The sequence below is a fragment of the Canis lupus genome, chromosome 28, assembly GCF_011100685.1.
Source record: "Canis lupus familiaris isolate Mischka breed German Shepherd chromosome 28, alternate assembly UU_Cfam_GSD_1.0, whole genome shotgun sequence".
Lineage (NCBI taxonomy): Eukaryota > Metazoa > Chordata > Mammalia > Carnivora > Canidae > Canis > Canis lupus.
The window spans coordinates 29,384,706-29,411,557 of NC_049249.1; the positions used below are offsets into that span (position 1 = coordinate 29,384,706).

Consider the following 26,852-nt stretch of genomic DNA (forward strand, 5'->3'; position numbering starts at 1 on the left):
TCCCCGCGTCCGCCGGGCCGACTCTACAGAGACACGGCTGACGGCGGTGGGCGCTCCCGGGCTCTAGCCTGGGAGAGGCAGCCGTAAAGCGCAGCGCCCCTCACGACATTTTACAGCAACGTCCAACAGGCAGTTGGAAAGGGCAGCTGGGGGCGCGGCCAGGAGGGCACGTGGTGCGAGGACCGAGCCAGGAGAAAGCAGAAAAGGGGCAGGAGCTTGTGAGTCACCCCCACGCAAAAGGGCAGAGGTTTGGCCCGCCTCGGCTGGCCCCGCGCTGAGAGGGGAGGGGCCCCGGGTCCGGAGGCGCCGACGTCGATCCCCCGCCCAGGCCGGACCCACGTGACAAGAGAGTTTGCGCACGCGCGTCCTCTGCCCGGTTGCCAGGACGACCGGAGTCTGGTCGGCAGCTGAAGATGCGCCCCGAACCCGCTGGCGTTCGCGGCGGCGCCGGCCCCCGTCTCGGTGGGGTTTTTCTTACCGCCCGCCGGGTTTACCGGGTCTTCGCACACCACATGCGCGAAGGGTCTCGCCGGCCGGGCCTTTGGTTGGCGACGGGGCTCCCGAGAGGCCTGGGTCCGCACATGACAAATGGGAGGGATGCTCTGGGTGGCCCTTGATGCTCTAGCTCGTGGGCTTCAGCCCACACTACCGAAACTCTCAAAACCAAGAATAAAAACCGAAACATAGCAAGGTGACTAAAAAAAAAAAAAGGCGTTAGAGCTATTTGTGGATTTTTTTTTTTTTAAGTTCCTTAACTTCTCCATACACTGAGGCCAGGAATTTTGAATTTTTAAATGCCAAGCTTCACACAGTGTTCAACAAATGTGACTACAAATTTGAGATTACGTATGAGAGTCCTGAGGGGCAAAAAAGGAGAGGTTATGTAACTATAATTTCTTGAATTTCTCTGCATTCCCGAGCTATAGCAATAGCAGTATATTATATGAGGTTAAACGTTATAATTGTTTATTGCGGAGCTCGTCCTGGCTACTGGCTGATAAAGTTGTCAGAAAAGCCTGTTGTTACATTTTTCTCTAGCAGGTGATGAATCTGTATTTCCACAGATGTGTAATGAGTGTGAAGAATCACTTCAGCCACTGAGAAATCATGGTCTCGGATGTATTTCAATGTCCACATTTATTTCGGCTTCTCTGCATATGTTTTCCCACTATATTCTGTGCTATACTTAGTGGAACTGTTTACCAATCACTTAACGATGATTTAATTTTAGACAGTGCTTCCCACATACTAATGGCACATATTTTTTTTGAAGCAGTGCCTGTTTTTAATTCCCTGGGCCTGGAACTATACTGATTTTCTGGCCCTGGGAAATTTGGAGAATATTTTTTTTAAGTGAAAGATAATTGAGTAAAATGCTAAGGGTGGGAAAAAATGTAACCCTAGAATTCTGTGCACAGCAAAAAAGAGGATGGAAAAAGGCAAACATAATCTTTTGCAGACAAACAGCAACTGATCATTTATCATCAAGAGACTATTTAGGGGAGTGGCTTAGTGTGACTGGAGATAGAGGTCTCTACGTAATAAAATATTCAATACACAAGGAAAATACAAATCATAAATATATCTCTAATAAGACAGTCACAAAATATATGAAGCAAAAGTTGACAGGAGCACAAGAAGAAAAAAATCTACCATCACAGTAGGTTATTTTCACATCTCTCTGGATTGCAGTGGTTTGGTTTGAATAGCACCCCAAAAGATATGTCCCTGTCCTTATCCCTAGAGCCCGTGAATTTTACCGTATTTTAGAAACAGGGTCTTTGAGGATGAAATTAAAGCTCTTGAGATGAGATCTTCCTGGATTAGCAAAGTAGGCCATAAAACCAATGACAAGTGTCCTAAGAGAAAGGCAGTGGGAGATGTGAGAAGACAAAACAGGAGATAATGTGACCCTAGAAGCAGAGATTGGAGTGATAGAGCCACATTCCCACTCAAATGTCAACAGCCACCCCAATCTGGAGGAGGCAAAGAATGGATTCTCCCTCTAGAGTTTCCAGAGAATTCCATCCTACCAATGCCTTGATTCCAGACTTCTAGCTTCCAGAACTGTGAGAGAGTACATTTCTGTTGTTTACCATACCACTTGTGGTAATTTGTTACAGTACCGCAGGAAACTAATAGGTAGATCAAGGGGACAAAAAGTCTTTAAGGAGCTAGAAGAGCTGAATAACACAATTACCAAGCTTGATTTAATGAGTACAAACAGAACATTGCACTCAACAACCGTAGAACAGAAATACACAAGAATATGTGAAAAGTTGACAAAAATTGAACATACTGGGTCATAAAGCAGGTCTCTCTACAACGTCTAAGGATTGGTATCATAGCAACCACATTCTCTGACCAGTATGTATTTAAAGTAGAAATCAATAACCAACGGGCAGCTAGTAAACCTTCATATTTCTACTCTTTCTTCCAATCAACTCATGGGTCAGAAAAATCATAACGGAAATTGGAAAACATTTAGAATTTAAGGGATTGGTACTCTCTTAGGAAAGTAGCTTCCATCATAGCAAGGCCCTACTCCAGAGGTTTTTACCCAGCACACTGTTGAACACTGAACCCTTTGTATGTATACTGCCAAAATGACCAGTATAAGACATTCATTTTAGTTGTAATTAAATGCACCATTGGGGGAAAATCTAATGATGATTGGAGCTAAGCAATCACTAACAGGGTGCAATTTGCCATAAATAAGAAGAAATACCACCTACCAAAGAGAAACCAAATGAATATATTGATAACTGGTTGTTTTTATGGACATTATGAGACATTATTAAATTACACATAAAAGCATATTGTATTTTAATAGTTATTAACTTAAAATCTTAGATAATTTGTTCTAGGATATGAAGATAGGGAATAACATTACTAGCAGCCACTGACCCAACAATGGACAGTTATAACACAGGTTAATAATTACTACAAGCTCCCATAGTTGCAGGTATTAATCTATTTGTTTGGCTTTTAGGTTGGTTGATTTTTTTTTTAGATTTTATTTATTTATTCATGAGAGACAGAGAGAAAGAGAGGCAGAGACACAGGAAGAGGGAGAAGCAGGCTCCATGCAGGAAGCCTGATGTGAGACTCGATCCCGGGTCTCAGGATCACACCCTGGGCTGAAAGCAGGCACTAAACTGCTGAGCCACCCAGGGATTCCTGGTTGGTTGATTTCTATTTCCCACTAGGTTATCAGTTTCATTAAACCAGGATATGTATATATCCTGATGTGATATATATAATTTTATATATATATATATATATATATATATATATATATATATATATATATATATGGGACCTCATGGAAAAAAGCCAATATATGTATTCATATATATAAATAAAAATATATTAATTATATATATACATATATATGTATGTACATTTATAAATATATACATAAAAGGACCCCATGGGAAAAAAAGCCGTCTTTTTCTTCGCTCCTTTTCCTGCTTCTATTCTTGCTAGGGCCTGTACCCCTGCCTTATACAAGCCTTAATGTAGGTCCTTCTTGTAAAGGTCAAGGAGTTAATGATTTCTTTGGAATCTTCACCACAATACATAACATCTAAGGGGTAACAGGGCAGGGTTATAAACTTCTCCAAGACCACTGACTCCAAACACCTTTAATGCCAAGACCCCTGGTTCCAGGGCATAAGTGATTTATAGAGGACACCTGAGTACTCATCCTTGATCTACCAGTTCCTGTTCTGGATGCCTAGGAGCACATGTACACCACATCACCAGCCTTAATAAAAACTCCAGAACCCTGAGCAAAGACAAGACTCCTGCTCCCTTTACTTTCTAAGTCTTCTGAACACTCTGTGTCTGTTCTATGTCTTCAATAAACTCTGCTTTTCTTCTTGGCTTGCACTTGATTTCCATCCTGTGCAAAGCCAAGGACCCCTTGGCTGGTCATGTGGGACCTGCTCTGGGTCCTCTGACCTGGCCAACCTACATCATAAGTTTGTATACACAAAGAGAAGGCTGATTCAAAATACTAATAGCAGTTATCTAGGATAATGGGTTTATGGGTGGATTTAATCTTCTTTGTATCTTTCAATGTTTTCTACATTCTCTATAATGAATGTGTATTTTTATAATCAGAAAAAATTCTAAACCTTTAAGTTTAAAAAATAAACACAACAGGAGCACCTATGTGGCTTAGTCAGTTAAGCATCTGCCTTCAGCTCAAGTCACGATCCCAGGGGCCTGGGATTGAGCCCTGCATCAGGCTCTCCACTCAGCAGGGATTCTGTTTCTCCCTCTCCCCATGCCCCTTCCCCTGCTTGTGCTTTCACTCTCTCAAAAAAGTAAATTATTTTAGAAAATAAATAGTAAATACACAACATTTTAAAAGTATATATTGGGGGGGGGTGTATAAATCGGGATTCTATACATTAAAATGTACCTTTTGGCTCCCAGAAACACAATTCTCAAGTAAAAATTGTGTAAAAATCAAGGCTATTATTCATTGACTACCAGACTGACAAGGTCTAAGCAGGGCAAAGGAAAAGTGTAGTTCAGCCAGGGCTCCAGCTCCATTTTCTGCCATGGTCTTTGTCTTGCTCTCCTCTTTCATTAGTTCCATCCTCAGGCTATTGGTAAAATGACCGTCACAGCCCCGGGCCTCTTCAACATGGATAAAATGCCAAGAAGAAGAGGGCCTGGAGCACGTGGGTAGATAAGTCAGTTGAGCGACTGGCTCGTGATTTTGGCCCTGAGTCCAGCTCTGCGCTCCCACTTGTAGTCTGCTTGAGATTTTCTCTCTCCCTCTGCCCCACCCCCCACTTGCACTCTATCTCTTTCTCTCTCAAAATAAATGAATAAATATATAAGATCTTTTAAAAAAATAAGAGGACCCATAACTTCTGTTAGCGGTCTATTCTGAGCAAGCAAGTTCTTCCCCAGAAGCCCCCTGCAAACTTCCTCTAGTGCTGAACTGGCTCCTCTTCCACAACTGATTCACATGACATGTAGACATATTCCAGAGCCATTTACTGGAAAGGGTATGGATTTATTCCTAGAAAACAAGGCCCACACCTGGATCCTAGAGTGGAATCGGCTTCTCCTTAAGTACATTGGCTGAGAAATGAAGAATGGATACCAGAACAAAATTTGGGGCCAAGTGGAGAGGTTTAAATAGATGCTGGGTATGCAACAGTGCCCATTAGAGGCCCAAGTACCTGAGCTCCTGGAGCCTATCCACTACATAACCTCATCCAAGCCTCTCCACTCTGCCCCCTCCATTAGTACCTCCCTAATCAATATATGTATGCAAACTTGTGTACAAACTAATTAGATAAAAATATGGCTAATTGTCTAAAATAGTTAAAACTTGGAGAGGGTGGAGCACAGAGACTTTGTCATTAAGAATTAGTCTTTGTTCGGTTTTAAATACATTCATGTCACTTTTCTCGTGGAATAGTTCATTGTGATTGTTCAGTACTTTTGAATAAATACATGCGTGACTAGCTGAAGTTACCTGAAATCTTATTCATATTAACAGTTCTTCTTTCTTTAGTCAGCTCTTAAAATATTATCTGTAAGGTAAGATATATTTTCCCTAAGAGAAAGCAAAGTTTATTATTGCCATTTTTACATCTTTTTATCTATTCTACCCTCCTAATTCTTGCATTGTTAGTGGAGGAAGACATTGCTCAGAGGTGAACAAGAAGAGGAAAGAAGACAAGAAAAAATATGTGAAAAAATCCAAAGACATGCCTCATCTAGGTAGCCAAGAACTAATTGAATCAAAGAAGATGTAGTAGACAACACAGAGCATATAAATGAGTTCTTTTAATTGCGTTTTACTTTAAATTTACTATTAATTTCATGAAAACATTAGCATGGAAAACTTAAAAACATGACTTTGATAGAAATAACCTATATCAGGATAAAGAAGAATGCTCTTTTTAATCCCTAGGAGATTATAATGGACCAATACAGCATTTGACAAAGAAATGACTTGTGATGTATAATGCAATTGGAAGTCTAAATGTATAAAGCTATTGGAATGATCTTGATTAGAAGGCAAGAGGATTAGAGACATAGAAAATAACTCAAGCCTTAATAGTTTCACTGAGATTACTGCTTACAGTGAAAATGTGTAGCCACTCGGGGGAGTATTCACTATTCAGTATTTCTTTCCATGTTGAATTTTGTTCCTTCCTTTTACATCTTAGCATCTGAATCCTAAATTTCATCTTGGCAGGGAAACAGATAGTGATACAGATTCTCCCTGTAAACATGGTGAATTTAGAAGCTGAAGAAAATGGCTTAGGCTGAAGGAGGCTGCAGAATTAAAGTCCTTCATATCAGCACCTTGTTGCAGGCCTCTGCCTTTCACTCAGTCATTCACAAATCTTTCCATGTCCAGGCACATGCTGGGGCTAGGAGAGTAAACAGGCAAAAAGTGTGTCTGCCTCCCATGGAGTTTTCATTCCACCAAGATGTCAAGTATTAAACAATTAACCACATGACCCAAAGCATGACAAGGAAAATACTAGATGCAATGAGAAGACATAACAAAATTATTTTACTTTGATCAGGAGAATTTTTCTGAGAAAGCATATTTCTGCTAAGATGACAGGAGGGTGGAAGTTCATAAATCAGCAATTTAGGGAAAGAACATTCCAGATAGAAGAATCAATGTGAGAAAAGGCATTTGTCATCATCTAGGAACTTAAAGTAATGAGACTCAAGTGGAGTGAGGGAGAGGGAAGGGGATATGGCATATGGAGAAAAGGTAAAGGAGAGGATGTAATAGCTAGGTAATACAAGTCCTATTGAGGATTTTGTGTTTCTGCTTGAGTGGAAAAGGGGTAGGGAAGTGCTGTGATGTGTTTTACATTTTATAAGGATGATGGGGAGTGGGCTTATAGGAAAGGAAAGAGTGAACAGAGAGAACAATTACAGAGTTATGGCAATACTTCAGGCAAGTCATGATGCTGTCTTGGACCAGGGGGATATCAATGGGCATGGAGAGAGGTGGTGGACGGCAGATTGATTTTGGAGTTAGGCTGGACAGAACTCGATGCATTAAATGCTGAAGGGAGGGAAGGAAAGGTTTTAAGGAAGATTCAGCCACTCTGATACAGACCTTGGTAGGTGATCATGCTCATCCATAGCTGGGGTTTTATCAGATGCATGCAATGGAAGGAGAATTGAGTGAGTGATAGAAATGATGAATCAGCCAGAGACTTCAAGCTGGATGAGAAAATAAAGACCAGATGGGGCAGATGGCTAGAGAGAAGGTAAAGTTTTTTATGGATGAGAAGTCTCTGTGAGGTTGAAGAGCTACTGCAAGGATGTCTGTCCTTAATTAAGAAACCAGCAGGATAGGTCATAACCAAAAGGTAGAATGTTTGAATTAGCAATTTGGTATTGCTTCTCTACACCCTATGTCCTCAAAACAAGTGACCACTCCTGGATGCCTGCGGCTTTTGGGTGATGTCCACCACTTACATACAAGACAGAGATATATCAGGATGCAGGGAGGATTTGAGCAACAGAAGCACTTAACTGAAAGAGAAGACAAATTAATTAACTTCTGAAATCCTTTCCACTTGGCATTAATACAATGGATTCTTGCATAACGAAGTAACATTTCCCAGTTGTGCCAACTGTCCATTTTCATGCTCTTATTCACGGTCTTAGAGCTATTCGCTGTGTTAAAGAAATTTGATGTAATTTAGACAAGATATTTAAGATGCACATGAAGAGTTAAGTGAAACAGAAGATCCTTATCTATGAGTGAAGTATAGTCTTCAGTAGAAAATGTGTTTGTAGAAAGTATATTTGCACTACCCACTGCTATCTGTTCTGCGCTGTTGCTTACAAAAGAAAACCAGAGTTAAGTTTGTCTATTTCACTTTTTAAAGCATTAATTTTTAAAATTTTTATGGAAACAAAGAAGTTGACATGATTATGAAGGAAATTCATACAAAACTTCCCCCAAGCGAATTTCTTTTGAGACTATTTTGGGCCATTACAGTTCTAACTGTAATCTGGAGAAAAATTTTAACACATTAAAAACATGGTGCTGTTGGCAGTCCTGAAGAATTCATAAGGAAAATACTTTAAAATACTGTATGGACCTTGATATTTCTTTCAAGAGACAATGAATCTTGTGATATTGGTGGTTAGTGATTTATATAATGAGATCAAAATATTTTGTACTATTATCAGTGACAATAATTGCTCATATACAAATTAACCCCACCAAAAATGTTATATATATCAAATTCATGATATATCATGACCATAATATATTAAACTCATGGTCCCCTGCCAACCCGAGTATTGCCTTAAGAATTTAATTGACAATTCTAGCTGCTTCAACCTCAGCCAAACATAGTTTCTCCACTTTGAAATCAATGAAAAACACCCTAAGAACCACAATGTCCTCAGAAAGTTGTCTAATTAGTCATTACTCTCAATAGAACACAAATTATGTGAAACTCTTTATTATAACAACATAATTAGTAATTTACTTAAATGAAGGCAAGAAAATTAACTTTTATGGAATAAATATAATCTATGAATTATGTATGACTTTATTTTATCACTTATCCAAATTATAAGCTCCTCAAAAGAGTGCCCAGACATATACAAATGCAGCTCAATTCAGTCATCTTTGATATTTTATCATAACTTTACATGTATCTTTTTTTGTATCAAGAAAGGGAAAAGGATATGTGTTAAAAAAAAAAACACACACAGTTGGTTACCTGGATATATATCGTTTAAATATTGGGACATACAGATGAGCCTCCATTTGTACTCCTGCTGCAAATATTAGAATCCAGCCTGGTTGGGGGGCTAGGGATGTAAAAGTTCAGAAGACTGGAAGAGCCACCCGCATGTGTGTTGAAGTTTCCCTCATGGGAATGATGGCAGGAGTTGACGTGGAGATAAAGGTCATCCAGAAACAACAGTGAGGGATGCTAATAACCAGGAGATGGTCGCCATGCAGGAGCAGAGTGGGAAACTCCAATGCTATGTGCCTTACCAGGTGAGCTCACAAAGGGGGATAGAAGGAAGAAGAAGAGTGCTAGCACCACCTCACCATCAGAGAAATACAAAGTATGAGAAACCTGTCTCCTTAAGAGGTCGCAGAGAAGCTGCACTCCGAAAACAGCTATGTTGGTTTAAAGCAGAGACTTGAAGGGAACAGTTGAAGAAAAAAATATATAAGAGAATGTGCTAACCATGTAGCAGTGAAAGAGGTTTGTGAAGGAGAAGTGAGGTAAAGGACTGTGTGAGGGGAGCAGGTTAAAGGGAACTTTGGAGATGAAAATTCAGAAGTTTATTAAAAGTCATGGTTTGCGCATTGAGTGATGAAACAGCTTTGAAAGATCCAGTGCATCCAACCCCAGTGGAGCCCTGGGGGAAGGGAACACCTGGGCCCAACATAGTTCAGCTGTGGCCTGGAAGTGAGACCCTTCCTGTGGTTGACATTCAGGACTGGCCCTCCGCCATCAGCCAGCACTGGCAGGTGCCGTGGGCATGTCTGTGGTTGGCAGCAATGAGCACAAAACACCTGGTTCTTCATGGCCAGTCAATCTGGGCAATTCTCATTGGCATTCCAGGTGGTTGGACCAAGATGCATCATGATCATGGGGCCAGCATCCTCAGTGGATTAGCTATGGGCAAAGGCCAGGGCCTTTTAGAGACCATGCTGATCATCTGGTAGGAGTTAATAGCTATCTTGTCATATTTAAGAAGGGGCAGATACAAATGGGTCTCGACTCCATTTTTTTCACACATAATCTGCACTTTCATACATTATACCCCAAACTGCCTTTCACACTCAACCCAAACATTTCCAGCTTTGGCAAGATTGGTGCATCCTGCCAGCCATCCAGGTCAGTTTTGGCAGGTCCCTTTCATTATCTGGTCAACGGTATATGTTTATGAAAATTGCATGTTTTTGCCTTATTGTTTTGTAAAAATGGGAAAATGGAAAACTGGATGAACTGATACCAGTGATTTTTAAAAAGCTGTAAAGTTAATCCCGTTTAGACACAGATGGAAACCATTAGGAGTGCTGCAGAGACTCTAATCTCTATTGGCCATTCACTGGACTTCAGCCAGTTACTCGTGTGTTTAATTGCAAAATAAAAGAACAAAATTCATTTCAGAAGGCAACAAAATACCATTAAGGACAGTCGAAAAAGACAGTTATGATCGAGGATTTTATATTTCTACCTTTCTGAGAATGGAACAACCTTTTACAACTATGGCGATCCATTGTTCAACTTTGATGTATTCAAATGCCCCCAACATTTTGAGGAACACGATTTTTTGAAAAATGGAAGTTGCCTGAGCAGTCATTAGAGATTCAAAATGGAAACCTCTCTCCTGGAGCACATTGTCTCCAAGGCGACTGTTTAAGCATCACTCTGGAGGCTTGACAGGAGAGAATGGGAAGGCCATTGAGCTGTTTGTATAATTTTAAGACAGAAACAGCAACTAATGGTTATTGTGTACCTACTATGTGCCAGGCCCATATCAAGGGCTTTTTCCATCCACATGGGCTGCCTTTTCTCTGTGCTCAGAACTCCCCTTAACACCAAATCTGAAAAGGATTATGGGGGTCATGATGGTGAGAGCATCAACCATCTTTTCCACATGGCCCAGAATGCCATGAATAATAATAAGAGTAATATTAAGGCTACTAATAGCAGTAATAAAAATAGCAAATATTCATTGCCCATTAACTAGGTGCCAGACTCTGTGCTAAGGCATTTTCTATGTATTACCTCATTTAATCCTCACAAGAACAAACCCTATTGAGTTTTTACAGATGAAGCAGCTGAGGCTAAGAGAGCTTAAACTCCCAAGGTTAGGGATGAGAGGAACTGGAATGTGAGCACAAGGAGTCTGACTCTAGGACCTATCCATATGTCCTCCACACTCCATTGTCCACGAGTGGGCCATGCATGGCAGCAGAGGGAAGTAGGAGCTTCAGGTGACCCACCAGCAAGAGGATGGTCACTTCTGGAGGCAGCCTGGTACAACAGAACAGTAGAGTCTGGGTCAGATAATACCTCAGAGGACTGCTGAGAGCATTACCTGAGGTGTTGAAGGTCAAACCCATTCTCCCTGATGCTGTCTTTCCAAGGCAGAGCTCTCCATGTTCCCCAGAGACAACTGGGACAATTTGGCCACTCCCACAATGATGTGCACTTCTCTTTCATCTTCTAGTTGGCTTGCAGCATCTTCTAAAATATCCTCTCTCTTTCATCTTTATTCTTGCTTAACTACACCTCGTACTGCCAAAACCACCTACAAGCGATGCCAAAGCTTAGCCCTCAGGAATGGAGAGAAAGCAAATATCTGATGGAGAGTCAAGAACCCACGCTGAGTTCTGTCAGATCTGCCTAGGGTGTGGCCACACAGGCTTCCGGCAAGGACCATTGGTAGCCCAGCCAACAGCCACTCCCTGTCCCACAGCCTCTACTAATTCGCTGGGAGGCATCAGGAACCATGGACTCCAGGAAAAGCTCTACAGAATGAATCTGGATTTGCCCGTGCCTGTCAGGATGACTCCTCAGGAATGATGGTTAACCTTGGGATGGATCTGTGCTGGAGTCCTGGCCAAGGAGCCATGAGAGGGCTGCTGGAGTCTCAAGGGATGCAAGGAAGGAATGTCCCCTTCTGAGGCCATGGGAAATTTTTGCTTGGGGCTGTAGCAACCATCACATAGCCACTTAGCGACAAGCCTGAGAACAGAAGCCAGCATGCTGAAGTTGGTAGAGCAGGGACGTGAAATGAGCCTGAGTCCTCAAGGATGTTTTGAAAGCAAATTAACCAACCCTGGACCTGCAGGCCTCCATATGTCTTATCGTGTGAGACTGTAAGTCCCCTGGAGGTGTGAGCTTTTCCAGTTGGACCCTGTATTATAGGCAGCCGAAAGCACCCTGATACAGCAGCCCAGTAGCAGCTGGTGGTCCTTGCCACCAATGGGTAGCTACCAGGTCCAAATCTTCACCAGGCTGGGGTGTCCTGGGAACTTTAGTCCAGTTAATACCACCCCAGACCTGTGGACAAAAGGCAAGTGAATGAGTGGGAAGTTATATAATGAACTTTCCATGAGGCCAGGAAAAGTGTCAAAGCACTTTACAATCAAACCTAATTGAAAACAACAGCTCTTTAATCTAAATTTACAACATAATCAGCCTTCTGGTTACCTAATTATAATTAAATTAGATTGGCAGTGTATTTCATATATGCTAATTAAAAGCACCAAAAGAAAAAGCTGCGTTCGGAAACTGCTGTGTCTATTCACTCCCTGTGTGAACCAAGCAAGAGAGGGGGCTTCCCGGGCTGTACATTTGGAGACCTGGGTTCTTGTCCCACCTCTGCTCAAACTGGCTGTGTGACTTTAGGCAAACCACTCAGCCCCTCTGAGTCTTCCTGTCCCTGAGATTCCAATCAAACACAAGGTGGATTCGTTTTGCCTGTCTGGGACATCGTACAACGCAATGTACTTTTTCTGTGTCTGGTAAGAAGCCTGCTACAATTTTTATATGTTTTATTGCCAAAGAATTGACGAGGCCAAACCAGCAAATATTTTGACCATTCAAGCACTAAACAACCCCTGGGGCCCTGAGATTGCACAGGCAGGAAGTCGGCTTGTGCAAGCTGCACAGTTGCAAAGTAGGGCAAACTCTCCAACATTCACTTCAGTTGTGGCCCAGGAGATAATGATCAAGGCAAAATCTCCCAGAGGATGGAGTCAGGGCCACAAAGAACAATGGCCCAGAGAGCTCCTCCCAGGAATTAGAATAGGGTCTAATCAGGGAAATCCTCCACCCACGGTCCCTCCCACCGGCCTAGCCTCCCCAGTCCTGCAGTGCCAGGGGCCAGGGGCTGCTCTGCCAGTCTTCCCCTTTCTGCGTCTGTTTGTATCGTAGTCTGTTCTTCCTGCTCCGCATATTGGCTGTGAAGGTAGGGGATTCAGACTCCTTGTCCTTTTAGTCTATATGTCACCAAAGCAAGGGAAGCCGCACCTAAACTCAAGAGAGGACTGGACTTCCTCAGCTTGAAGCTGGAGATGGTGACCTGGGAGGTCTTGGGTAGGAGATGGGTCCTAGGGGAGGGATGGAGAAAGATGCACACAGATGCTTAGCCCGTCAGCAAGGACACCGACACCCTTCGTGGGTGTGGAGCTGTCCCTGGGATGACATTTCCCAGCCCCTTTGCATTTTTTTAAATTGAAGTGAAAATCACATTAACATGAAATTAATATGTTGAAATGTACCATTCAGCAGGGCTTCAAACACTCACGGTGTTGTACACCCACCTCCTAGACCAAGTTCCAAAACATTTCATCGTCTCAAAAGAAAACTCCATACCTATTAAGCAATTACTCCTCAAGGATGTAACCTCTCCTCAACCTCTTGAAACCACTTATTTGCTTTCTTTATAGATTTACCTATTCTGGATATTTCTTATAACAAGAGGAATTGTCCAGTATGCTTGGCTTCCTTCACCTAACCTAAGTTTTCCAGGTTCCCCATGTTGTATAGCGTATAACCATTTCATCCCTTTTTGTGACTGAATAATATTCTGTTGTTTGGATATCTGTACAATTTGCTGATCCATTCATCTGTTGATGGACACATGGGCTGTTTTCCACCTTTGGGCTATTGCCAAGTTCACAGTGCTGCTGTGAACACTCATGTATAAGCATTTGTGTGAACATTTGTGTTCAGTTCTTCTGGGTACATACCCAGGAGTGGAATTGCTGGGTCATTTGGTAATTCTGTGTTTGACTTTTTGAGGAACTGCCAGACCGTCTTCCACAGCATCAGCCCCCTTGCACTTTGGTGAGATGGTGTAACTGATGACTCATTTTCACCAATGGCAAGTGAGTAGAAGGGATCATCATCATGTCTGGGCAGGGGTGCTTCCTACAGGCTGGGCGCAGTCCTGGCTGAGCACTGGAGACTCCAGTGTTGTACGGGAGGGAGGAGTCACAGCAGGGAGGAATCTGGGTCCCTGGACAAAGCCTGCCTGACCAGGAACATGCACACACAATGGTGTAAGTAAAGCAATAAACTTCTATCGTGTTAAGCCACTAAGGTTTCAGGGTTTGTCTGTCACAGCAGCAGGCACTATCTTCAATATATTGCTCAAATTCCATCTCTTGATCTCCAGCTTCCTAATAGAGGTCGCCCTGCATGATCCCTCCCCAACATCTCAACTGGCCTGTACCGGACACCAGATTCATCATTTCTATTCTAGACAAGAATATGTTGATGGCCGGGATCAGAAACCACTCAAACTAGCAGAAGCATTTGTCAAGAGACTACTGGGATCTCATGGACTCTGGGAACAGAAAAAGTATATCCAAGCATCATGCAGACAATCAGAGGCATGGCAGGGAAGGAGGGCAGAAGGACACAGATTCCTGAGTGCCAGTCAGTGAGAGAGTTACAAAGACACAGGTAGACAACTTTTCCTGTTTCAGTTTTATTCTGAGTTATTATTTTTACATATATTGAACATGAAACCTCTAGTTTTACACTATTTGATATTTGTTTTCAGCAAACTCTGGCCCTTAGGCTCCATTTATCTCCTTCTAAGCTGGGTTGAGGGTCCAAATTGCCATAAATCACCAAGGCCAGTACTATCTCCACTTCCCATCCAGGGCCCATGTAGTGTCTCTCCTTTCTCTGGGCAATGTCCATGCTCTGCACTGCAGACACTGCTTTCTGCTTGTTTCCCTTCTCCCAGACTTAGCTCCCCACTGGGGACAGTCCAGCCCTTATTCCTCCAAATCCAGACCTCACTGGCTTCTTTGTCACCTTCAAAGTTTTAATGGTCCATTTCTATCAGTCTCTTGGAATTACCACCTTGTGTGGCTGGGTCCTGTTTTAGTGTTTATCTCATCTCTGCAGAGAGAAGGCATTACCACAGTTTCAAGCCAGGGTCACAAGCTGGCACCCCCACGTGCCATCTTGTGATCTCAAGCAAGTGACTTAACATCAATGAGCCTCAGTTTCCCCATCTGCAAAATGGGTAGAATGATAGTACCTACCTCCGAGTTCTTGCAAATATTATATCTATATCTACATAGATATATACATATAAAAGATACTACAAGCCAAGTGCTTAGCGGGGTTCCTGAGACACAGTGAGAGCTCTCAATTCTTATGGTTCCAGCTGCCTCCTCAACCCCACAGGTACATGGTGAGCAGCTGATGTGATCATTGAGTTCATCTGGTTCTCAGACCTTCGGATGATCAGAATCAGATGAGAAGCTTTCAGGACAGTTCTGGCCCATCTCCAATGTCACCAGCTTTGACACCCTTGGGGAGACCCCACCAGGCTGGCTAGACTTTCTCCAGTAGAAAACGGGGAGAAAAATTCAGATCTCAACCCCCAACAGTCACAGGTGTTCCTCCATTGCTCATTCAAGCCCTTGCTCAAGATTGCCTCCAAAGAGCCTGCTACCTCCCTCTATCTCCTTCCAAAGTCCCCCATAGCCCAGCAGTGTGGCTTTATCTTCCATCACCTGTCTCCCACAACCCCTGGTGAGTGCAAGGACCTATGCACCTGGCAATGGCTAGCAGATAGTAAATAGGTGGTAAGTACATAAGGCAGATAAAAGAATGAACTAGCCTCTGCTGAGTGCCCCTTCCCCATCCCTTAATGAGATCTTGGGCATATTTCAGAGCTTTCAGATCCCTTTCCTTATTAAAACAGCCCAGTCTGAGCAAAAAAAATTTAAATTAAATTAAAAAATAAAACAGCCCAGTCTGATTTAGAATGCTATTTTCTTGTGTGATTCCAAGGCCACCCCTTCCCTGGTCAAAACTGGGCTTGGGATCTGGGGACGAGAGTGAAGACAGGCAGTCTATTTTCTCCTCCTCCCCACACCTAGGAGTGAAGGGGAACTTGATGTGCCTTTGAAAAAACCCTTCCCTTTTCCAGCTTGTCTGGGCCTGGGGGCTGGGACTCGGTAATTCAGGGGAGAGGACAGAGGCCTCCTGCTGTCGCTGGCACATTGCAGTCTTCTCTGGATCAGTAGGTGCTGCTTGCCTGGCTAATCCTTACTGGGGGAAGCTTGTAGATGCTAGTGCGTGGGTGTAGGCTTGAGTTCTCCTGGATCCAGTGGGGTCGTCTGCTTTGGCAGTTCTCTAAGTGATTCAGTTCCACTCCACCACGCACCTAAGCTGCCCCCACTGGCATTTATACCCACAGCCTTTTACTTCTGGAGTCCTTTTTCCCAGAGGCAGCCACCTCCCACCACGTCCCCTGGACTCCTGAGAAATTCATACACGTGGGTGTTCAGAGCACACATTGGTAGACAGGTGTCTCTTTAGCCCTCTTCCCCCTTGTTCAATGAGGCTCATCTGGAGATCAGCATGTCCAGGGCCTGAGCACAATCTGATCGGGAGGCAGTGCCAGGCTCCCCCTCCCGCAGGCACCCTAGTCCCCATAATGGATTCTTTTGAAACCTTTCCCCTTCATTGGGCTCAGTAGCACAATGAGGGGAGCAACACAGTGGAACAGCTCCCCGCCCCCCGCACCCACATAGACCTTGGGAAGGAAAGGAAATCGCCCCTCACAGCCCTCCCTCACACAGCCCCATACAGATCGGCTCCCTGTCCTCACCAGTCTTGGGCGCAGAGCCATGGAGCAAGTCCTACTTTAGAGCCTGTCCAACAACAGAGCACTTCTTGATCCCCTTATCAAAGCTTGGAGGCTCTGCCAAAGGTGATGAGCCCCTGGACCTTGTGAAAGCCAGGCTCCTCACATAGCACCAGAAATAAAATTCTTCGGTAGCCAAGGAATAAAAAAATGAATTGTTGCACATGACTTCCAGGAATTTGGCCCTTAATGGATGGGGCAGGATCTTCCCATCCTTCTGATGGCTAGAAGGTGAACGTGATGGCTGGAGCCACAGCAACTACTTTAGACTATAAAGTATACTATACGTGATAAAAGTGCCAGAACCACAGAGTAGAGATCTGCGTTCCTGACAATCATAGAACCACCTTTCCCACTCTGGGCTACTTGCCTATGGTTCATTTACGTGAAAGAGAAACATACCTTATTTGTTCAATCTTTTCAAACTTTCTGCTTCTCACAGCCAAACAGCATGCTGATAGTCTGGCTCTAAGCTTGGGGTCTGCTCTTTTTTTTGGAAAAATTATCTGAGATAATCAGGATTGAAAAATACATGGAAAGGAAATGAATTTCACATTATGACTCAATATCATTTAAATGTGTTTGGGCACTAAAGTCTTTCTCCTACCACAGGTGGTACCTGCCTCATGTTTCAGAGAAACCTCACAGGCTTCAAAGTCAGGCAAGCCCAGGTTAGAATTTGGTTTATAAGATTCATTATTGTGTAATCTCAATCAAGTTACTCAGCATTTCTGAGCTTTAGTCTTCGGTTTTATTTAATAAGAATAATGTCTGTATTAAAAAAAAAAAAGAATAATGTCTGTCTTGAAGAGCCCACCCAACACATTTTTATTGTGCATCTGCTACCTATGTGCCATTATGCTGGAGATGCCATGGAGAAAAAGACAAGGCCTCAACCTTCATGGGGCTTCATATCCAACAAGGAAGAATAGATTTAAAAAGCAAATGAATAAGCAAACAAAATAATCATAGTAAACAGTTCATCGTGATGGAGAATAACACGGTGCAGGGGCGCAGGAATCTGGGAAATCATCCCCTGTAAGGACTAAAAGAATAACCTCATGTTAAAGCTCTGACCACACTTTCCAGTTACTATCACAGCCCTTGCCCAGGAGCTGCCCTACTCCCTTTAAAGGGACAACCGCCATTCACAGAGCCCAAGTGCCTCCACCCTCCCACCATGCAGCTTGTGCACAGCTCCAACCAGAGTAACTCAATCTGTGCTTTGTCCATCTGAGGATGGATGGCAAGAGGATGGACAGACAGAAGGCCTCACACAGACCACCAGTAGGGAAAGCTGTTGGCTGCAGACCCTGCCTGGCACAGACCTTCCACCAAGCTGGCTTTGTCTCTTTGCATAATGGGTACCACCTGGGTCCCAGGGAAGGCAGTTGGCATCAATTAGTTTTCAGTGAGCCCAAGCTGCAGGGGCACCCTGGCTCTCCTCCCAGGTAGTGGTGCTGGAACCTGCCAGCTCCTGGGCTGTGTGTCATCTCCCCCTACAACCTCCATTGGTGACCTCTTCTCAATCAGGCAGGGCCCACCAGGCCCACAGCTGCACCGTCATGAGAAACGGGGTTCTCGGAGCTAAGTGATCAGACCCCATCCACCACTGTATGCCTGCAGGGGCAGGATGTGTGTAGTGAACACAACATAAGCAACAGAGGGACTCTGAAACTTCTGTTTCTAGCTTTCATCAGAATTCACCCAGTGTACAAGGATAGGCAGTTTAGAATCTGCAGTGTTGCATGGGACCGAAGTGGGTACTGTGAAGGCAGACATATGGGAGAGATCGTATCCCAATGTGGCTGCTTTCAATGGTCTGGTCTTGGGCAAGTTATTTAACCTCCCTAAGCCTTGGTTGCCCCATCTTAAAATGAGTGTGGTAATCATAGTACCTACTGCATATTTGGGGTGAAGGATTAAGTAAAATCATCCATGTAAGCATCTTTAGGAAATGCTTGATGCATGTTTGCTAAGATCCATCTTCACTCAACAACTGTTGTTGAGCATCTAATATGTGCTCAATATGCGCTAACATCTGCAGAGACAAATAACAAAGCTGGAAAGACTTAGAAATGATCCCATCCGGTGACCATCCATATTTTGGACTGCAATTCTTCTAAACTGGGTGAAGACCCTATAATCTATAGGGTCTACCTACCTTATGTATCACGTAGCTTTTGCCATGTGACAAACCACCCTAAAACGTAGTGACTTCTAATGACAAACCTCTTTTTCATGACTCTGTGGGTTCTCTGGGCAGTTCTTCTGATAAGGTCCAGCTGGTCAGAACTGGGGTAGTCCAGGGTGGCCCCATGCACAGTCCCCAGGCCTCAGCAGGGATGTCCACAGCCACCCTCCTTGTGGTCTCTCAGGCTCCTGAGACTACAGAAGGCTTGTTCACTAAGTGGTGGAAGGTCCCACGTAAGAGAGGAAGCAAGCTCCAATTCACAAGCATTTTCCAAGCCTCTCCTTATGACATATTACGTATCGTTGTATTGGCCAGAGGAAGTCACAAGGCCAAGGCCAAAGTCTGTATGGGAGGGGACCATCCACAGGTAATGAACAAAGGAAACAAGATCAAACAGGAGCCATCACTGCCACTGTCAATCTTTCTAAGCCATTTCCACTTTCCAGAGGGAAAAGAATTTGGGAAGAATTAGAGAAGGAATATATAGGAACCCCATATTGTGTACTTCAGGAGTCCCCAGATATTTCTGATAACACATCCCCGTGTTAGTGAGCTTAGGCCACTGCAAGAATACCATAGACGGGGAAGCTTCCACAACAGAAACTTATTTCTCATAGTTCTAGAGGCTGGAAGTCTAAGATTAGGGTGCCAACGTGATCAGGTTCTGGTGAGGCTCTCCTCCTGGGTTATAGACAGTTGCCTTCTCAATGTAGGCTTACAAGAGATCCATCTCTCTCTTCATATATGGCCATCAATTCTATGAGATTAGGACCCCATGCTCATGACCTCATTTAACATTTATTACCTCTTTAAAGGTCTTATCTCCAAATATAATCACATTCGGGGTTAGGGCTTCAATATAAAAGACTGGGAAGGTATAATTGCTTTCTTTTTTCTTTGACCTAAAGTTCTATTTTTCCTGCAACCCAGTGGATTGTGCTGAACTCCCCGACTTGGAGACCACTGATTTGCTTTGTCAAAAACCAACATGAGAATCTCATGTTCATGTGGGTTCCCCATAGACACATATTTAAACTTGATTTTAAAAATGTACATGTGAGGGGGGCCTGGGTGGTCCAGTTGGTTGAGCATCTGATGCAGGTCATAATCTCAAGGCTGTGAGATGGAGCCCTCTGTCGGGCTCCACGCTCAGCGGGAAGTCTGGTCGGGATTCTTCTCTCCCTCTGCCCCTTCCCCGTCTCTCTAAAATAAATAAATAAATCTTTTTAAAAATGTACATCTGAAATTTTTCACATGATGTTCAAATTTAAAACAATGCCTTATAACCAATATTTGTAACAACTGAATAGCTCATATAAAGTATCTGGTTAAGAAGGGCTTGGTCTTAGATAAAATTGGAAGTCTGTGGGATCATAGGCCATTTGCTCCTAAGAAACCAAGAAAGGCTTCCTATTAGCATCAGTGTGTGGCCCTCTTGGAGGACTTCCTTAACTCCAGCCCACCAGGCTTACCTCCAGCCTTAACTCCATGCACCAGGCTTTAGGACTCTAGTCCTATGTTGTATTAGTTTCCAGCAGCTATCATAACAAAGACCATAAGCTTGATGGCTTAAAACAACAGAAACTTAGTCTCTCACAGTTCTGGAGGCTAAAAGTCAGAAATCATGGTGTCTGCAGGGCCACGCCTCCTCTGGGGGCCCCTTGGAGAGAATCCCCCACCTTGACTCTGCCCAGCCTCTGGTGGCAGCAGCATTCCTGGCTTGTGTCACCTGGCTCTGCCTTCACATTGCCTTTTCCTCCACGGGTCTCTCTTCTCCTCTCTGTCTTCTTGATCAGGACATTTGTCGTTGGATTTGGGGTCTACCCCGATAATTCAGGATGATCTTCTCATCTCAAAATCCTTAACTTAGTTACATCTGCAAACACCCCATTGCCAAATAAGGTCACATTTGCAGGTTTTGAGGGTCACCGTTCAACCCACTGTGCACATCCTCCCCACAATTTTTACAGATAAAGTGGATCCCGGAACGAGAGTCAAAGGTACAGTGTGGACCAGCTTCTGCCTTTTCCTCTCTCAGGACCAGGCAGGGCTCCTCTGAACACCATGCTTCACCACAGAAGACTTCCCCATGCAAAGAAATACTTCCTCATCATTGTTCAGGATTAACGCCTCTGTTTTCCCACGTGAAGGAAATGTGAAGCGATTTCTTGCCCTTTAAGGATCATAAGGCTCCTTCCTCCTGTCTTTCCACTACCATTTCCATGCATTTCTTCTCCTCTAGGAATCGTCAAAGCATTTTCCAGAAAACTAACAGCCTGGCTTCTGATCTCTGGGGAAGGAGCCAGCCATTTGGGGCTTTATCAGTGGGCACAATAGGAGCACAGCCTGGCCAACCCCAGGGGCAGAGTTCTGGTCCCACAGGGAAGGGAAGAGTTGGACTGGGGAGATTTCCTCTTGGCCTCAAAGTCAAACCATTTTGAAGTTTAACTAGACATTTGCCCTGTGGTCAGGGCTGCTATATTTAGCAAATAAGAAAGCAGGATGCCCAGTTGAATTTGTGTTTCCGATAAGCAATGAGTAGGTTTTTTTAGTATAAGTATGCCCCCATCCATTTTTTTCGATCAACATATAATGCCATATTTTTTTCAATTTTTAAAGATTTTATTTATTTATTCATGAGAAACACAAAGAGAGAGGCAGAGACATAGGGAGAGGAAGAAACAGGCTCCCTGTGGGGAACCCAATGTGAGACTCAATCCCAGGACCCCGGGATCACAACCGGAGCCAAAGGCTGACACTCATCCACTGAGCCACCGAGGCACCCCAAATTTTTATTAAAGATTGTATTTGTTTGAGAGAGAGAGAGAGTACATGTGCCCATGAGCAGGGGGAAGGGCAGAGGGAGACAGAAGCAGACTCCCCATTGAGCAGGGAGCCTCCTGTGGGGCTAGATCCCAGGACCCTGGGATCATGACCTGAGCCAAAAGCAGACACTTGGCCAACTGAGCCACCAAGTGCCCCATAATACAATATTTGGAACATATATTTTTAAAATTGTTTATCTGAACTTCAAATTTAACTGAGCATCCTGCATTTTCTCTATGGCCTTCTCTCCTACCCTTCCTTCCAAAAAAACTTTGTTTTGAGTCTACTCACTGGAAACTCCTTTACTAGACACAAATAAATCTGGACACTCTCTTCCAAGGTATTCTTCACAGCATAGGGAAGGAGACAAACTGTTAACAAATGCCTTTCACACAGTGTGATCCATCCCCGTTCTAATAAATGTTCCCACAAACTGTTTGGGTGACACAAAAGCAGAACAATTCATTCTTTCTTGGGGGGAAAAGAGGAAAAAAGCTTTGGAGAGGTGCAGGGGTCAGGCTCTTCAGCACAACCTGAATGGACAGACGTAAAGCGGTCATGGTATGGAGAACATACTGTACTCTGGGACCATGGAGCTGCCCCTGTGGCCAGGTAGGAGAGGTGCAAGCTGTGCATATCTCTGGGGGTGCTGATTGGTGCTGACGTCCGAAGGCAGCACAGAAAAAGTCTGGAGTCTGGAGTGAAGGACTCTTTTCACCATGCTGAGGCACTGGGGCTATCTCCCATCATTGGTCCCAAGAAACTAATATACAGCTAGACGATGGCCAGACCATGACCTCTGCAGCAACCTGCCCAGGAAGCCAGAGCACAGCCTCTGCAGCAATCCAGCCAGGAAGGCCAGTGGCTCAGTCGATGCCTGCCAGCTTCCCTATTTTTTTTTTTTTCGCCAATGCTTCCAGCTCAGGATCAATGGCACAAAAGACCTCATTTCCAGCTACCGACCTCCAGCTCCCTGAACAATCTCCAACTGGGGGCACTCTGAGCCTTCCTTCTTCCTCACTATAAAGCTTTCCCATTCCCCTGCCTGCTTTTGCATGTCTGCTCTAAGTACATGGCTTGTTTGCTCTCATATATGTGGTCTGCTTTTATTTCCTCAGTATAGGCCATAGGTACTGCTTTTTTTTTCCTTTAAGATTTTATTTATTCAGGGAAGACACACAGAGAGAGAGGCAGAGACACAGGCAGAGGGAGAAGCAGGCTCCCTGGGATCGTGACCTGAGCTGAAGGCAGATGCTCAACCACTGAGCCACCCAGGTGTCCCTAGGTACTACTTAAGAGAAGGATGGGGCAATGAGAGTAGTTAGCTCTGAGGAAACTAGTACTCTCAGATATGATGTTAATACAACCACAGATGCTGGTGATATTCAGAGCTAGAAAAATCTGCTTTTTGAGACTCTGCTATCTACACACACATAATTTTTTTAACGTTTACATTCACTTGAATATCCTTAAATTCCTTTATATTCTGAAAAGAAAACTTTGAATCTTTAAAGTGTAGTTTAGGGGCACCTGGGTGGCTTAGTTGGTTAAGCTTCTGCCTTCAGGTTAGGTCATGATCCCAGGGTTCTGGGATCCAGCCCCACGTCAGGATCCCTGCTCAGTGGGAAGCCTGCTTCTCCTCCTCTTCTCCCCCAGTTTGTCCACTCACATCTCTCTGTCAAAAAAATAAATAAAATCTTAAAAATAAAGTGCAGTTTAAAAGCAAAAATATTGTTAAAGTTACCCTTTGTTTCCTTTTTGATTTAATATTTTATTTCCCCATTAGAGATCGCATCATTGGGATCCCTGGGTGGTGCAGCGGTTTAGTGCCTGCCTTTGGCCCAGGGTGTGATCCTGGAGACCCGGGATCGAATCCCACGTCGGGCTCCCGGTGCATGGATCCTGTTTCTCCCTCTGCCTGTGTCTCTGCCTCTCTCTCTCTCTCACTGTGTGCCTATCATAAAAAAAAAAAAAAAAAAAAAAAAATCTTAAAAAAAAAAGATCGCATCATTGACTCCAATTTGTCCCCTTGTATGCATCCCGGCCCTCAGCCATCTGACTCTGAAGCACCTCCCACTAAGCAACCCCCCTTGAGGTTGCACTTGGCCAAGTGACCCGCTTTGCCCAATGGGACATTAGCTGGCATGATGCAAGAAGAGGTTTGAAACAGGCTTACACACTGGGGCTTGGGCTCTCATACCCCTGCCACCTCCATGAGAAGAATGTGCTCAAGCTAGTCACTGGTCACAGGAGGAAGGTAAGTGTCAGGTATAGAGGAGCCACCCTAGCCAAACACAGGCTAGATTCGACAACAGACCAGTGAGTTAAATAAATGGTTATTTTCTGATAGCATCTGGAATTTTGTGGTTATACAGCACATTTGTATCAGTAGTTGAGTATCACATCCCTTGTCAGAATTTCAAGAAATGTTTCATTGCCATGAATGAGTGATTAGCAAATCCTATTGATTGCCCACCCAAGTCCATGACCCCTGCTATTCTTTCCTCCTGGTAGAGCTTTGGGTTGTTTTGTTTTGTTTTGTTTTGTTTTGTTTTGTTTTTCTCCAAGATCTCACCCTTGCCCAGCCCAGACAAGTGATCAGAGAAAGTGTTCTGTGCATTCCCAGGGGATAAATCTCCACTGATCAAAGCCAATTGTAGTTTGCTGGTGATTGGTTTAAGAAAGAGCATATAACACAGTTATGGCCGGTGAAATGTTAGAAGCCTGATGAGAGGTTTTCTAGAAAGGCTTCAATCCTTTTTAAAACAAACCCATAAAGTGATGTTTCCTTTTTTTTTTTTTTTATCACTAGATTTTTGGAACCACTGCTACCATCTTGGAACCATGAGGGAAGCCACAAGAGAACAAACCAATATTCTGAGGCAGACATTGGGAAGAGCCTGAGGCTAGGGTATTGTTGAGAAGCCATCCCATTGCAAGCCCTTGGAGCAGCCCTAATTTGGAGCTACTTGTCACAACCCTTTACTGTTTAGACCACATTTCCTTGCAGTTTCTGTGCCTTACAGCTCAATTCTTCCTGATTCAGTTACTTCTTTAGAAGAAAATCCAAGTTAAGAAAAGGATGTGTTGATTATCTTTTCTTTCTTTTGGTTTTGCCAAGTGATTCACCACTGGAGCAAAGACTAACAAAATCGTTAAAGGTGGGCTTTAAAATGTTCGTTCCAATGGATGCCTCTGAGATTTGATTTTGAGGGTTTTCACCATGCTACAATCCATTATGAAATGACTTCTGGCCTCACCACTGTAACTCTATGATGCTTCGCCCAGGGATGTGGGGACCCCTTGAGGAGAACTTCAGAACCTTGGGCAGATAGAGCAAAAACAGGGAGTATTCCAACAAGCCTGGCATTCCTGGGTGATGGTTCCTCACCCAAGGAGAGACTCCTGGGCCTGTGACCCTGGTGATGCTTTACCTGGTTATAGTGAAGTTGACCCTTTTTAAGGAGTAGCAGCTAAATTATAAAAAGCAAATTCAGTCCACAAGCTCGTTCTCCAGCACAGTGAGCATGATACATTTGCTCACTATGATGCAGTTCACCTCAGTAAATAGCATCTTCAGAAAACACATTAAAATGTCATTAGACTTTATTGAAACTTGCTGATAATTTAGGTAACTTGACTGTCTCCCCCTCCTCCCATGCTGTGCTCAGCAGAAACCAGCTCTTGCCAAATTATCATTCATTTTATTAAAACAAAACTTCAGGCTGCTCTTTGGATTTGCCAGACTCTCTCCTGGCCCTGGACCACTGCCCTTGCTCTTGTCTTCCCCTGGAATGGCTGTCTCCCATCATGGCAAACTGGCAAACTGCCCGCCAAACTCCTCATCATCTGGCAATGCAAAATTCTAATGTCTAATGCCTCTCTGAAGCATCACTCGGACCCCAGAGGCAACGCAGCATGAAGGGTAGTTGAAGTCAGGCCCACATAATCTGGGATCCAGCTCTGTCCCCAATTAGCTAGGTGACCTCAGCAGAAAAGCTCAGCTTTCTTGAGCCAGGCCTCAGCTCCCTCTCCTGCAATATAGCAGTTTGATTGCCCCTGCTTTGAGCTTGTGTGGAAATGAGATGGAATCTTGGGAGAGGCCCTGGCACAGAGGAAAAGGCTCCATGTATTTTGGCTGGTGTTACTGGATGCCTTCCCACAGAATCATAAAGCTTTATAGCCAGAAGGGGCTTCAGAGTTTCTTCTCAACCTTCGATGTACAAATGAATCACCTGGGAATCCTGTCAAAACACAGGTTTTGATTCAGTAGTTCTAGGGCAATGCCTGAGCTTTGGGTGCGTTTCTTACAAGTTCCATGGTGTTGCAGAGGCTGCTGGTCCCAGAATTACACTTCGAATAGCAAGGCTATAGGAAACGTTGAGTTCCTGGAGCTTGCTTTACAGAAGAGGACAAAACCAGGTCAAGAGTAGAGAAAATCTAGAAGCAAAACTGGCAAGTCAGCTGTGTGGGCCATGAGAGGGTGGTTAGCTTTATTAAGGGACAAGAAGGAACAGATAGTGTTAGTCAGACATTAAAAGTCACATCTTCACATAAAGTAAGATGATGAGACTTTACGGAATGCACACAGCCTAACAATGGCAAGTGTGAGCCATGTGCCAGCCCTACGCTCCAGGATACATGGGACACAGAGGTGAGTTCTAGAGTGCAAGCTTCACAAAGCAGAGAATCTGCTCATCTTTTGCATTCCTATTTTCCTAGCTCCAAATAATACTAGCTCACTCTTATTTAGTGCTTGATATGTGCCAGGAAGACATTTGTCTTTGATATGTGTCTTGCTGGAAGACATTTGAAAGCAGCTTTATTGAGATATGACTCACATACCATATAAGTCACCCATTTAAAGCATAAAATTCAGTGGCTTATAGTATATTCCCAGTGTTGTGCAACCATCACCATGGTCAATTTTAGAACATTTTAATTACCCTTAAAGAAAAAGCTGTAACCCCACTAGCAATCACTCCCCATTCTCCTCTACCTCTTCCCAGGCAACTACTGATCTCCTCTCTGTCTATATAGGTTTCCCTACTCTGGACATTTCATATAAATGGAATCACAGAATATGTGGCTCTTTTTTGACTGGCTGCTTTCACTTAGCATAAAGTGCTCGAGGCTCCTCCTT

At 43.8% G+C, this 26,852-nt stretch overlaps 1 protein-coding gene and 1 long non-coding RNA gene across 4 annotated transcripts in view; one reads left to right on the forward strand and one right to left on the reverse strand.

Moving 5' to 3' along the window:
* Window positions 1-8,973, reverse strand: part of CACUL1 (CDK2 associated cullin domain 1) — an 81,784-nt gene extending 72,811 nt beyond the window's left edge. Inside the window, exon 1 of the mRNA XM_038578934.1 lies at window positions 8,754-8,973. Within this exon, the coding sequence (XP_038434862.1) occupies window positions 8,754-8,784 (31 nt within the window). The 5' untranslated portion in view covers window positions 8,785-8,973. The remainder of the gene's footprint in view (window positions 1-8,753) is intronic.
* LOC111093061 lies at window positions 23-26,852 on the forward strand. 3 transcript variants are annotated; one of them, XR_005380696.1, is made up of 5 exons: window positions 23-218; window positions 13,815-13,900; window positions 14,191-14,480; window positions 17,302-17,360; window positions 24,522-26,852. It is a non-coding gene; the product is annotated as an uncharacterized LOC111093061 (long non-coding RNA). The 3 variants fall into 3 exon arrangements; XR_005380698.1 differs by having other exon boundaries at window positions 13,825-13,900; XR_005380697.1 differs by lacking the exon at window positions 23-218 and adding an exon at window positions 9,052-12,978.